The 14,252-nt window shown below is 44.6% G+C and overlaps 2 protein-coding genes across 2 annotated transcripts; one reads left to right on the plus strand and one right to left on the minus strand.

The window, feature by feature from the left end:
* Positions 1-7,827: 7,827 nt before the first annotated feature.
* Positions 7,828-8,674, minus strand: LOC119800345 (D-aminoacyl-tRNA deacylase 1). The gene has a single exon (XM_038310480.1). The coding sequence runs from the start codon at positions 8,666-8,668 to the stop codon at positions 8,039-8,041; it is 630 nt and encodes a 209-aa protein (XP_038166408.1). The 5' UTR covers positions 8,669-8,674; the 3' UTR covers positions 7,828-8,038.
* LOC119799872 (coordinator of PRMT5 and differentiation stimulator-like) lies at positions 8,667-9,448 on the plus strand. Its single transcript, XM_038309711.1, has 2 exons — positions 8,667-8,702; positions 8,960-9,448. The coding sequence occupies exons 1-2, from the start codon at positions 8,667-8,669 to the stop codon at positions 9,446-9,448; spliced, it is 525 nt and encodes a 174-aa protein (XP_038165639.1).
* The last annotated feature ends 4,804 nt before the right edge of the window (positions 9,449-14,252 follow it).

Consider the following 14,252-nt stretch of genomic DNA (forward strand, 5'->3'; position numbering starts at 1 on the left):
AGCAAAAATTCTGTCCCAGCATATACAAGCTTCTGAATTTACTAACAAAATCTCGTCGTAAGTCCGGAAAGGTGGTTTCTATTTACAGGAGCTTCCTAACCTTTCCCCTTCTTTGGGCTTCTTTTTTAGACATGTTAACTATAGGGTTTAGAAAACGGGACACTTGGAAAAATGTTAGAGAATATTGGAATTAAGCCAACTTGTGTTCAGCTTCTAAATGTAAATATGGACTCGAAGGCCACGGTGAGCGGGAGTGCAGCTAGGGGCTCCCATAAATTCTCATTAGCTGGCCTGCAAAGTTCATCTGGATACACATGTGGACGGCGCCCCTTTACTCTGCCCGGTCCGTGAGTGGATGTGAGAGGCGGTGACAGCTCCTAGAACAACAACATTGAGAAGAGGGGAAGAGAGATAGCAGCGTTCTCACCCTGAGCTCAGTTGTAGCTGATTGCAAGCCAGGTCCCATCTCCAGGCAGCTTGCTCAGGGCTCAAATGGCAGACAGATGCTTGAAGCCCTTGGGCTCAGGTATCTTGTAGTTGTGGACTGAACCAAGAGCAAATTTGATTTGTAGCCCACATTTTGGCCTCTCTCTGGTGGGAAGTGCGGGGACTTGTTCCCGCCTTGCCCCTTTCTCTCAGATTCCTTCCATCTTGGGCCTCTGCTCCCGACTGCATGTCAGTTTCAAGATCGCCCTCCATATTTTACGAACAGTTCTCTGGAGGCTCAGTTCCAGGTGCAGTGGTGGGAAAGAAACCAGACCAGAGACAAGAGGATGTGAGAGCTGCAAAGGCCCCTGGGAGGTTGACCTAGTGATGATTTGGGGCAGAAAATGACAAACCTTCACCTGAGAGATTGATAGCCCTAGGAAGACCACATGTATCTCTACAGGGCAAATCTTTACATGGGTGAGGGAAAGTTAAAATGAATAAGGAAAGCAAATTTGAAGGAGTCAAGGGTCACGAGAGCAGGACTCAGCTACTCTTCCTATCCAGGGAGCCGGGTTTCAGTGGTAGTTGTGAAGATTTAAAGCCAATTGTGTTTTATGAACTCAGATTTCTCATATGCCATTTTCTGCCCCAAATCTCTTTCGCTGACCAAGTTTTCTAATAATTCCATTGTCTACTGGTCACGATGATCAACTCCTCTTTCCACCGTAGCTTCCAGCCTCCAATACCGCCCTATGCTTACAGACTAAAGACCACTCCCCCGAAGAGACTAATCCCACAAAGCTAATTCTGCCTTCTTGTTCATCTGTATGAAATAGCCCTGCATCCTTGTTTATCTGTATGTAATAACCCCACCTTCTTGTTCAGTTGTGGGCAATAACACTACTTCCCCGTTCAACTGTATGTATTTTGGCCCTAGCTCTGGCTGAGACGGTCAGAGCAGCAGGAATGGGAAGCAGTTGACCACAGGAGGAAGAGAGCCATGAAGGGTGGTACTCAGCGCACACTATCTCTTTTTTTATACACTCCAGATTCTATCCCAGGTAATGGTGTCACCCATAGTGGGCAGGGCTTCTGCCTTCATCATGCCAATCAAGATACTGCCCTCCAGACTTTCCAGAGGCCTCTCTTCCAAGTGACTCCAGACCTCGTCAGATTGACAACTGAGATTAACTGGCACAATTATGATTTCTAAGATATTGAGAGAGAAAGGTAAACTAATACTGAATGTCAGATTTATTATCCAGGCAGATTTCCTCCTCACCTTTTCCTACAACTCTTCAAGACCTAGAACTTAGATGAATAAGGGACACGTTTCCATGTGTTTTGTCTATGTTATAAAGGTATTAATATAAAAAGCGACCAGAATGCTGTTAAAGTATTGGTACCAGTGATCAGGGTCTGGGCTGGGTGTCTGTAGATTCTTGGCCTCTCATCCAAACAGCTGAAAATAAGAGATTTGCCAGAGAAGGAAGGTAGATGTATTTAGAGCAAAGTGACGGTGTGTACCAAAGAGGGGCACGCCCTGGTGACGGACAGAGGGGTGAAGTTATCATGTACATCAAAGAGGGACACGCCCAGCAGATGAACAGAGGGCCACATGTGTGGCAGTGCTCACGGCCACGACTGTTGTTCTGGGATCTCTTTGAAGGGATTCAAGAGGTGGACTTTTGCTATCAACCAGAGTAGTTTGGGCTTATCTCTATTTTGATTGATAGATAAAACTATCTGATCGCTCTGTTTACTGCATGTGTCCCTTTCCACACTGGGTCTGATTTTAATGAAATACATACCTAATTATACAGAAACACGAATAGGAAATAGGGAGCTCTTCTTCAAGGGGTACCAGAGGGCAGAGTTTTGCTTCACTGTGTGTGTGCCCAATACCAGCTCAGGCTAGATCTGCCTTTTGACTCTTTATCCCCAGATACATTGGGATACAGGTGAATAGAAACTGCCTGACTGTGGCTGTTACCAGGGTTGGGAAACTTATACCGTTGTTCAAAGATGGTCGTATGTGTGCCTGATGCAGGTAGAGGACTGAGGAGGTTCGGAGGTTGCTAGGTGTGTGGTTTGGAGAGAGGTGTGTGTGTATCTAGTATGTGCAGGTGAAGGAACTACACTACCGAGTCCATTACTAAAAGACAGGTGTGTTTTCATAGCCCTAAACCAAATGGGGCCCCAAGCTAAACTGTTTCCTATGCTTCCCTGCCTACTAATGACGCTGGGGATTCTCTTGCTGCTTTCACTGCTATTTTTAGTCATCATCTCCTATAGGCCAAGCTGGTCTCAAACTTGTAGCCCTTTTGCCTTGGCCTCCCAAATATTTAGGTTTGAAGGCTGCTATACCATGCCTGGCCCTGCTGTGACTCTTCATTGGAATTTTGATAAATATATATTTATGTTGTCTTATTGCTTCCTATCTAAATCACTGAATTCCAAGATTCTTCAAACTATTGATCTCTCTTATTTATATTTGATAAAATACTTCTCAAAGCATTGCTTTTTATGCAGAAATATGGCTGCTGATTTATTTTTTCCACTCACATTGACTTTTAATTATACAACTCTCTTCATACTAGTCTCATTTTTATGACATCCACCAGATGCACATGCAGTACCAAGTTTCTCAGTGCCTGGGCTGCTATTGATTAAGGGTATCTGAGCCATTGAAAAATGCCTGCCAGGTCCATTAGGTCTGTAAGTGCTCAGCCATTAGATCAAAATGGAGTTTGTTCATCTAGTTCAGGGCTTGCTTTTTGTTGTAATATCTTCCTTTACTCCTCTTCATGATGGAATGTACAATTCAGCCTGTATTGTGGCTTTCTATGCAATTCTATGCCTTCTATGCCTTCTGATTTAAGTAACCTATGTGGATATAGCACAAAAGACTTTCAGAGTTGCAGTCAGAATTGCTATATTGCTGGGCCTTTAATCTCAGCACTTGGAAGGCAGAGGTAGGCAGATCACAGTTCGAGGCTAGCCTGGTCTACAGAACAAGTTACAGGACAGCTAGGACTACACAGAAAAGCCCTGTCTCAACACCAACCCCTCCACCCCTTCCAAGAAAAAGGAGAAATTGTTACATGTGTGTGTAACAAGAATGAAGCACCGGGTATTGGTCATTGTCATTTGAACTGACTTCATACGTCTGAGCTCCCTGCAGCTGTGTGAGGTTCCAGTTCCTTCTACAGTGGAGAAAGGACCTAGCCAGCTAGGCTTGGCGGCATCACAGCAACAGGGAGCAGAATCGCCTACTAGGATTTGAGTCTGGATAGAAAGAAGAGTAAGAGGTCGTTCAGAATTCATTTTTCTGGCATTAGTTAAACCTTGAGCTCAGTGGTGGCTAATGGAAGTACCATGTCTAATGTCCATGATGGCGGTTAGATTGCCCTTGTGTGTCCAGGTGTGACCTTGGAGATTCATTGCTAGATCTTTGTTGTCTTTTTATGAGCCCAATTCTTCAGTTTTCCTACAGGTTCTGGGAAATCTTCTCAATGACTGTTCCTCTCCCACCTGTTGTGAGTCAGAATTGTCTTAGTTAGCAGATAAGATTTGTTCACAAGTGCACGGACTATTTTTTTCACAGTTTACCCATCTTTTCATCAAGCAATGAGGAAATCAAGTGACAAGTGTTTTGTGGGGAAGTATTTTGGGGGTATGCAGAGGTTGTAGTCACAATCTATGCTACTGGCAGTTTTACTGTGGGAATGGCTCCCAGAGATTCTTCACCCCCCCCCCCCCCCCGGCTGACCTTTTACTGACATGTTTGTCATGTAGCTGCTGGGTTGACTGTCACCTGCTGTTGCAACTGCCCCAGGGTGTGTATGGAAGAGGAAAAACAAGGGATGGAATGAATGGAGCCAGAGGTAGTTTGGGAAAATAAGTTTTTCAACTACATAGCTTCTACATCAAAAGACATTTGATAAACCTTTTTTTTCATTTGACAGCAGTTTTAATCGTACACATGACATCACCAACATTGAGTCACGACACTGAAAAGAACTGTTCTAGACTATGTCAAAGTAAGAGCTAAGAATCACCCATGCCAAACACTGCATTTCTACAGGATGCATCACTACAAAAGACTATCAAAGTAAAAGCTAAGGCTCAGCCATGCTAGACATTGCATTTTAATAGAAAACATCATTGCCCATTGGTTGTCAAAGAGATAGGGCAAGTACATTTCAAAATATAGGAAAACAGAGAGGTGTGTGGCTCAGTGTCTTACGCTGCTGCTTACAGATCTGATGGAGAGGTGCAGGCTCAGTGTCTTGTAACAATGAAGTCTGGCTTGCTTTTTGGGGTTTTTGTCCCACTCTGTACCACACAGCAGGCAAGTCCCAAAGAAAATCACACAGAGATCTCTGTAAGTTATAAAGCTGATTGGCCCATTAGGTCAGGCTACTTATTAGTTCTTCTGACTTATCTTAACCCATTATTCTGATCTATTTTAGCCACGTGGCTCAGTACCTTTTTCAGTGGAGCAGATCACATTCTGCTGCTTAGGTGATCTGGGTAGGAGTGGGAGGAATCAACTTCCTCCTTCCTAGAATTCTCCTGTTCTCATTGCATAATTTCTACTTCCTGGCTGGTTTTCCCACCTATACTTCCTGCCTGGCCCATCAGCATTTATTTAAAACATGAGGTGCGCGGCTCAGTGTCTGTATACACTGTGTACACTGTATACACTGTGTGCAGATCTGATGGAGAGGTGCAGGCTCAGTGTCTGTATACACAGTGTACACTGTGTACAGATCTGATGGAGAGGTGCAGGCTCAGTGTCTGTATACACTGTGTACACTGTGTACAGATCTGATGGAGAGGTGCAGGCTCAGTGTCTGTATACACTGTGTACACTGTGTACACTGTGTGCAGATCTGATGGAGAGGTGCAGGCTCAGTGTCTGTATACACAGTGTACACTGTGTACAGATCTGATGGAGAGGTGCAGGCTCAGTGTCTGTATACACAGTGTACACTGTGTACAGATCTGATGGAGAGGTGCAGGCTCAGTGTCTGTATACACTGTGTACACTGCGTACAGATCTGATGGAGAGGTGCAGGCTCAGTGTCTGTATACACTGTGTACACTGTGTACACTGTGTACAGATCTGATGGAGAGGTGCATGGCTCCATGTCTTTATCACTCCTCATGACAGTATCAATTCTTTTTTTGACATTTTTTATTGATTTTTATTGAGCTTTACATTTTTCTCCATTTTCCTCCCTGCCTCTCCCCTCCCCCCTTCAACCCTCCCCCAAGGTCCCCATGTTCCCAATTTACTCAGGAGATCTTGTCCTTTTCTACTTTCTACTTCCCATGTAGATTAGATCCATGGAAGTCTCTCTTAGTGTCCTCATTGTTGTCTAGGTTCTCTGGGATTGTGGTTTGTAGGCTGGCTTTCTTTGCTTTATGTTTAAAAACCACCTACGAGTGAGTACATGTGATAATTGTCTTTCTGAGTGTGGGTTATCTCACTCAAAATAATGTTTTCTAGCTCCATCCATTTTCCTGCAAAATTCAAGCTGTCGTTATTTTTTTCTGCTGTTTAGTACTCCATTGTGTAAATGTACCACATTTTCCTTATGCATTCTTCAGTCGAGGGGCATTTAGGTTGTTTCCAGGTTCTGGCTATGACAAACAAAGCTGCTGTGAACATCGTTGAGCACATGTCCTTGTGGCATGATTGAGCATCCTTTGGATATATACTCAAAGGTGGTATTACTGGGTCTTGAGGAAGGTTGTTTTCTAAATTACTGACATCCAAAGGGGTTGTACCAGCTTGCTTTCCCACCAGCAATGCAGAAGTGTTTCCTTTACTCCACGATCTCTCCAGCATAAGTTGTCATCAGTGTTTTTGATCTTGGTCATTCTTACAGGGGTAAGATAGAATCTCAGAGTTGTTTTGATTTGCATTTCTCTGATGGCTAAGGGTGTTGAATATTTCCTTAAATGTCTTTCAGCCATTTTAGATTCCTCTGTTGAGAGTTTTCTGTTTAGGTCTGTACTCCATTTTTTTATTGGATTATGTGTTCTTTTGGTGACCAACTTCTTGAGTTCTTTGTATATTTTGGAGATCAGACCTCTGTCTGATGTGGGGTTAGTGAATATCTTTTCCCATTTTGTAGGCTATCATTTTATCTTGTTGACTGTGTCCTTTGCTTTACAGAAGCTTTTCAGTTTCAGGAGGTCCCATTTATTAATTTTTTCTCTCAGTGTCTGTGCTGCTGGGGTTATAGTTAGGAAGTGGTCTCCAATGCCAATGCGTTCAAGTGTTTTTCACACATTTCTCTTCTATAAGGTTCAGTGTGGCTGGCTTTATGTTGAGGTCTTTGATCCATTTGGACTTGAGTTTTGTGCACGGTGATAGATATGGGTCTATTTTCATTTTTCTACATGTTGATATCCAGTTATAAAGGCAACATTTTTAAAAACTGTATTTTATTACTGCCTGTTATTTTTTGAGATTAGTTGTCCTGATTATAGTAAACAGTTTTGTCTCCTCTTCTCCTTGAAAATACACATGATCATGGCTAATGATCTATCTACACCCACTAGTTTCTACATCATTTCCCCCAGGGGATTTCACTAATCATTTGAAAATTCAGGTTTTTTTTCTTCTTTGCATATAGACTTACAATTCCACATCTTATGTGGCATTTCTATAACCAGGGTCTTGAAAATTATTTTCCTCATTTTATCAATGCTCTTTAATTTGGAAAATGGCCACTGATTCTGTTTTGGAAAGTTTACTTCTTTTACTCAAAGACAATGACTTACCGTGCTACTGGAGCAGAGACTATTTCTCTGCATTCTGCATATTACTGGTTGGTAAATGCTTTTCATTATTAAATTGCATCACCTATAGCAAAGCTTTCAGCTTGTAAACTGCAGGCTAGTAGAAAGACAACATTTTTTTTAAAAAAAATATAGGATTCTGTTCTGATGAGCGTTTAGCAAATGATCCTAAAATAGTGTTATTATTTCAAAATACGTTAGGTGACTCAAGGCAATAATATCAAAGATACACTAATGATCATTTTCTAACATGGCATATAGCTAAGAATATAATACTCTTTTTTTATGGTTTTATTAGTATTTATTTTTAGAAAAAAGAGAAATTTACAAGATGCAAAGTCTCATACAATATGTTATTGTTGGTTGCCAAAGATGGAGACAACATGGACAGCAGGAATGTGCTGGAGACTGATCACAGACACAGAGACTACACCACAGTAGACTTGAGGACGGATGACTCTGGGTCAGCCTGTTCCAACAGCAAGCCAAGACATGATAAGAAGCAAGGAAACCATGGACCTCTCTCCACAGGGGAGGCATAGGTGTGTACCAACTGCGAGCATCCCCCATCCCATAACACCCACTACCCCATCAAACCACAGCATTACAGGAAATGGGATGGTCCTTTGGTGTTTTTCTGCAGGGGTATTCAGGTTCCCAGTGTCTTATTTCTGATTTTCTTTTCACATTTGAGTCCTGAATTCTTAAAGCAGTGTAGGGGCTTAGCATCTTGAATTTTTCAGGATCCGGTTCTGCCCAATGGTAATTTGCTGAGCTCCCGCTTTTGCATCTATGGCTCCCGCTCTGAAGACACATCGCCCTCTGCCCCGCTGCTGGCGCTGCGATCCTCTTTCCGGAGTGCGTTTCGTTCTTTGCTTGACTCAGAAGGCCCCTTGGCTCTGGTCTTTTCTTTTCTCTGCTGCTGCTTCTCCAGCTTTGACAGCTGCTTTGGGTCAGAGTTAGCAGCTCCAGGAGCAGGAGACTCCAGTTCTATAGTCACTGGCCCATCGTTCTGAATGTGCACCTGCATGTAGGCACCAAACTTGCCATCTCTGACCAGCTCCGGCCTGTAGCTCTTGCGCAGCTGTTCCAGGAAGCTGTTGTAGAAGCTCTCCGCCTGCTCTGTGGGCATCGCCAGGTGGAAGTCGGGCTTGTTCCCCTTGAGGACACACTGGAGGGTGAACTGGCTGACACACAGTACCTCGTACTGTTTGTCCATCACGCTCTTGGACCAGTGTTTCCCACTCTCGTCCTCAAACACACGCAGATTTAAAATCTTTCGAACCATGTGCTCCAGTTCCTTCTGTGAATCTTCCACGGACATACCCAGCAGCACACAGATGCCCCGTCCAATGGCACTTACCTGCTCTCCTCCAACTGTGACGCTAGCCCGGGTGACGCGCTGCACCACGGCCTTCATGGCGGCGGCTGTGGCTACTGGGGCAGGCCGTGTGGTCAGACCTTGCGACTCCACCGGCAGTCAATATAATATTCTTGAACACAGATTTCTTAACATCTTTTGGGGACCCAGTCTTGTTTACTTGGGATGCCTCCTATGTATTGAGTCTCACTTTGCCACTATTTAGATTATTTTGAATATCCCACTTCCAACCGCAAATACCATAAACAATAGCAGAAAAACTCATGTTAGGAATATTAATACATTTTCTTCCATTTAAGATTCAATTTATTAGCTTTTCGCTTTTAAAAGTTGTACCTTGGGCCCAGTGCGCGGGAGGCCCCCAGCGTGGAGGCTTGCTTTGCCGCAGCTGACCTCTCTGGTCAGGAGACAGAGACTGAGATGGCCAGGGATCAACTAGCCAGAGGAGCCCAGAGCATCCCTAATGACAGCCCTGCCCATGCTGAGGGCCCAAGTGCGGAAGAGGATGTCTTTGCTGTGGAGGAGAAGGAAGCTGATGGGGAACTGTATGCCTGGGAGCTGGCAGAAGGTCCGCCCAGGGGACAGACTACTGATCTCTTTAGTGAGGACTGGGACTTGGAGCTGAAAGCAGACCAAGGCAATTCTTACGATGCCGATGACATCCAGGGGAGCTCTTCTCAAGAGATTAAACCTTGGGTGTGCTGTGCCCTGCAAGGAGACATGATGTATGACCCTAGCTGGCACCATCCCCCTCCACTGATACCACATTATTCTAAGATGGTCTTTGAAACAGGACAGTTTGATGATGCCGAAGACTAACTCGTCACTTTCTGCCTCGTGGGAGCTCGTGTTCTCCAGACCAAGGGTTGTTTCCTGTGTTTCCAGTGAGATGTCCTACGCAGGCATTGTTCCCAGCGTTCCTCAGCATGGGCCACAGGCCTGCCGCTCTCCATTTTGTTGTTGTTAGTTCTGTTGTTGTTAATGGACCTGGTGTGTGTTGGCATTTTTGTGTCAAGTTGTGTTCTTTATAAATAAAGGAAAAAATAACTCAGAAAAAAAGTCGTACCTTGGAATTGTAGGCACAGCTCCATGTGGAGCTCTCTGTGCAGCGTAGATGGGGTCCACGTTTGGCCCCACAGGCTGCACAACAAATCTGCTCTTTCTGGTACAGGTTTTGGCTCTGCCTGGTCTCTCTGTTTGTATCAATAGTCCTAAGTGACTGGCTGATGTAATAATACTATTAAAGATAAATGCTAGTGCCTACTCCATAATAAAGTAAATAAAACTCCATGTAACTCCATTAAGGTCACCCCAAATTACATGTTGATAGTGTCTGCTGCCTCAGCCAGACTGCAAGCCCGGGCTACGCCATGAGGTTGCTATGTTCCTTCCACTTTATATTTTCCTGGTTCATCTAGTCCAGAACGTTGCATGCGGTGAGCACTCCAAAATGTTTATGGATTGGAAATAAACAAACACATTCAAAATAGGATTTGGAGAGCATTTCCTTAACAGATGCAGCCCTGGGTCTCAGTTGGCTCCAGTGAGGCCCCCAGAGTCTCCCGTTGCACACAGCCTGATAGTCAAAAGATCGGCAGCAAGACAGGCCAGGAGCAGGGGCCTGGGTTTGGTTAGGTCTCAAGAGGCATGGTTCCTCTAAACCAGAGCTGGGTGGGGTGCGTTGTACTAGGAAAACGACATCTTTCCAGTCAGGACCTAGTACTTGTGGGTGCGATGTTCATGTCCTTTGGGGCCTTATTGTCATCACTATGGACAGAGGTACATATGATGAACGAGTGAATGGTGCAAGACCAGTGTTCTCAAGTGTTATTAGGTTCTTGAAAGTGCTGGCTGCCTTATTAACATGTAAGCTTGGGTTCAGCATGTCTGTGGTGGGGCCCAAGACATTTTCTCTCCAGTAAGTTTACTGATAATGAGAGGCCAGAAGTTGGTCACCTCTGTGTTTAAACACTATAAGTAAACAGGCCATAGACTTGGTATGTGTTTGCTGAAAGGAAATCAATAGCCCCACATTTGATGTCCATGCTATGTAGCTTTCAGTGCAGAACCTATCCCTTAGAGAAGAAATGAAGGCTTCTTTATCCAAACACTTTACTTTTCATATAAAAAGCTGAAGCACTGGTGGACTGAGAACACAGGGCTGGAGGAGACACAGTGGGGGAGAGAATGCCCCAGTGAATGTGCTGGGACTCCCGGCTGGGACTCACGGCAAACTGAACAGGCTTCAGTGCATTTCGCAAGCTGGGCTGCTATCCAAGCCACATGCCATCAAAGTTACCTAGTGTGGTGGTTTCAATAGGAATGGCCATCATAAACACATATATTTGAATGCTTTGTCACCTCGGAGTTGAACTGTTTGAAAGATTAGAAGGATTAGGAGGTGTGGCCTTGTTGGAGTAGATGTGGCATTGTTGGGAAAAGTGTGTCACTGGGGCGTGGGTTTTGAGGTTTCAGAAGTCCGTGCCAGGTTGTCTCTCTCTGCCTGCAGATCAGGATGTAGCTTTCAACTACTATGCCAAATCCTGCCTGCATGCTACCATGGTTTCTGCCATGATAATGGATTATCCCTCTGGAATTGTAAGCCAGTCCCCAAGGAAATGCTGTGGTCATGCTCCTCCCAGCCACAGAGCACTGACTAAGATACCATGAAAGCAGAGTTCATTTGTATATATGAACAGCATCAGTAAATTACAGCCAGGCATAGTGGCACTTGCCTCCAATTCCAGGACTTGGGCGGCAGATGCTGGCTAATCTCTGTGAGTTCAATTCCAGCCTCATCTACGTAGTAAGTTCTAGGACACTCAGAGCTATATAGTGAGACAGTGTCTTGAAAAAAACAAGCAAACAACAGCAGTAACAACAAATCACTCTAGATAGCTGAGAGTTGGCCTCACGTCCTGGGTAACTGGACACATGGAAGGAACTTTTCCTTCCTGCCTGACCTCAAGAATTGTTTTCTTGACTTAAACCTCAAAGTTTCAGAGTTGAAGGATACATCCATTTCCCAGAGCACTAACAGATCTTTGCGGGATCCAGGCAAAGAAGAGGATGCACAGCCACATAGGTTGTGGTCTCTTGCTCTTGTGGCCACTGGGGATTAGAAGTGACCCTGTCACTTTCAAGTGTGGAATTATGGCTGACATATGGGAGAAACTCATCTTAAGGAAAGTCTACTGGAGGAGGGAGAATGCTGCTGTCAACTGACTGTATGCTAAAAACCACTTGATGAGGTTCACTCTCATGGGCCCACCCTCCCATGGCAGGACCCATCTTTCTCTGATCTCACAAGATGAATGGGAACCTGGGAACCCAGTAAAAGCTGTGCTGGACTCTTGCAGCCCCAAGTCCAGTTGCAACATCTGGTTCCTGGGGAAGGGTGCTGGCCTGAAGCTCAGAAAACAGTTGTGACATTCTTGTTCTCACAATAGGTGGCCTTCTAGTTCCTCTGGGAACTGGACTGCCACCCAAGCTGACAACTATGGAAGCGGAAGAGACCATGAATCAAGGAATGTCCAGACCAGGGCTGACAGCTTTCAAAGGAGTGGCTGAAGGAATCAGTGCCAGTCGATCACAGGCCTGCATGTCTCTAGTGCTTTGTGCCATAAACTTCCTCGAGATTCTCTCACGTGAGACCTGGTGGTTGGTGTCCAGAGGCAAAATCTGAAAAGTCCATTTCCCTTTGGTTCTGTCCGCTCTCACCTTTCTTTCATTTCTTTTTCTCCTTCTACCTTTTTTTTCTTTTTTCTTCTCTTCTTTCAAAAACTAAACTCCTTGGCTGGATATGATGTCTTATGATCTCACAACCTGAGATGCTGAAGTAGAAGAACTGAGATGAATTCAGAGCTAGCCTGGGCTACATAACAAGCCTGAGGTCAGCCTAGGATACAGAGTGAAATCCTGTTTCAGGAAAGCAAAACCAAATGAAAACTCCTCCCACTCTCAGATCTCCCTGGTTGCCTGTCTGAGGCCCTGTAAGTGTGCTAACGTGGAAGGGAAACACTTACGGGGCCTCAGGCAGGCAGCTAGGGAGCTCTGAGAACAGGAGAAGCAGTCTTCTCTGGAAAAATGGTTTCTGAATTGGTTACCCAGTCACCCCTGAAAACTTATACATATGTTATATGGACTGAACATGGTGTAGTTAAGTATGTAGGTACACACACACACACACACACACACACACACTTGTACATGCACACACAATTAAAGAAAAAATTGAGGACATGCATTTGAGAGAAAGAGGAGGAGCAGATTGACATGGGAAGGGTTGTAGGGAGAGAGGAAATGATGTAACTATATTTTAATATCAAAAAACGAAAAAAACACTTGTTTTCTGAATAAAAAAAAATCTCACTAATATAGTCAGTATAGATCTTCCTTCATTTATTGACATTTCTACCAGAAATGAAGAGAATGGAAAAAGATCACAACTTCAAATATCCAAGCTGATATTGTTGCTTTTTATAAAAAATTAATAATGGTTATTATTTATCAACTTAGAGGAGAAAGGCAGAAACAACCCTGACTCATAAGGGTTATTTCTAAACCTTCACAAACAGTGCTGTCTTTTTTTTCTTTTTAAAACGGATTGAAGTCTCCTCTGCTGAAAGGTTTGGATACGATTCCAATTCCCCAGGACCCCATTTGAGTCCCCGGGGCACATGAGTTCTTAAGGCACCTGTGAACCTGACACGCCACTTATTGTTTCCAGACCCCAAGCCGTGGCCCCAGTGGCGAAGGGATGCTGTCCTGGTGGCCTATTGTTCTAGCCTGGCAGACCCTGGAAGACGTTTGTAACATGTTTTTTAAGTTTGAGGTTTGAAGGGAGTATTTACAGGGTCAGCTGCTCCGTGTTTTTTCACTAATTAAACTAATCCCTTGCAGTCTGCCTCTCCTTTGTGTTTCATATTTATTGTGATATATACAACATACGAAAATATAGAAAGCCTTTACCACGGTAAGAAAAACATAAGAACTTATTAAATAGCTGTACTGTTGCATACCCTTTTTTGGCAGTTTAGCCAGATGGCTCCCTCTTGCTCATCTTCATTTTGATTTGAAGGCTCCCCAGGCTTGTGCCTTTGGGGCACTGGCAATTAATAGGTCTTTGTTCCCAGTGGGCCTTCCATACCCCAGGCCCACCTCCCAGAGTGATGTATTGGTCCAGGGCTTTTATTTTCCTATCCCCTTGGGGGCCTTGTGGTCTCCATTGAATTTCAGGCCTTGGATTACCGGCTACAGTGGGTGGCCCAGCCTGCCTTCCTTTCCCTAAATGCTGGAGAGCCACAGGCAAAGGGCATGTCTGGAGGAGGGCACGCAGTGCCCACCAGCTGGGCTCTGGAGCGAAGTTCCACCCTAGGTTAGATGATTCCTGGAAAGATGATATCCAGAACCAGCCACGCTCTTTGAGGGACTAATGAGGCACTGGTGTGTCACTGCCATCCGTTTTTCCCTGGTGATGTTTACAGGCAACTGCTCTGTGAAATCCGTCCCCGTTCGGACTCGTCGGATGGAGATGAATGCAGATGATTTAGCTCAATGACTTAGTTCAACTGAACGCCTTCCAGTAGCACAGCAAAGCGCTTGGAGACGTTTGGAGAGCGGG

This window comes from Arvicola amphibius, chromosome 13 (assembly GCF_903992535.2).
Source record: "Arvicola amphibius chromosome 13, mArvAmp1.2, whole genome shotgun sequence".
NCBI lineage: Eukaryota > Metazoa > Chordata > Mammalia > Rodentia > Cricetidae > Arvicola > Arvicola amphibius.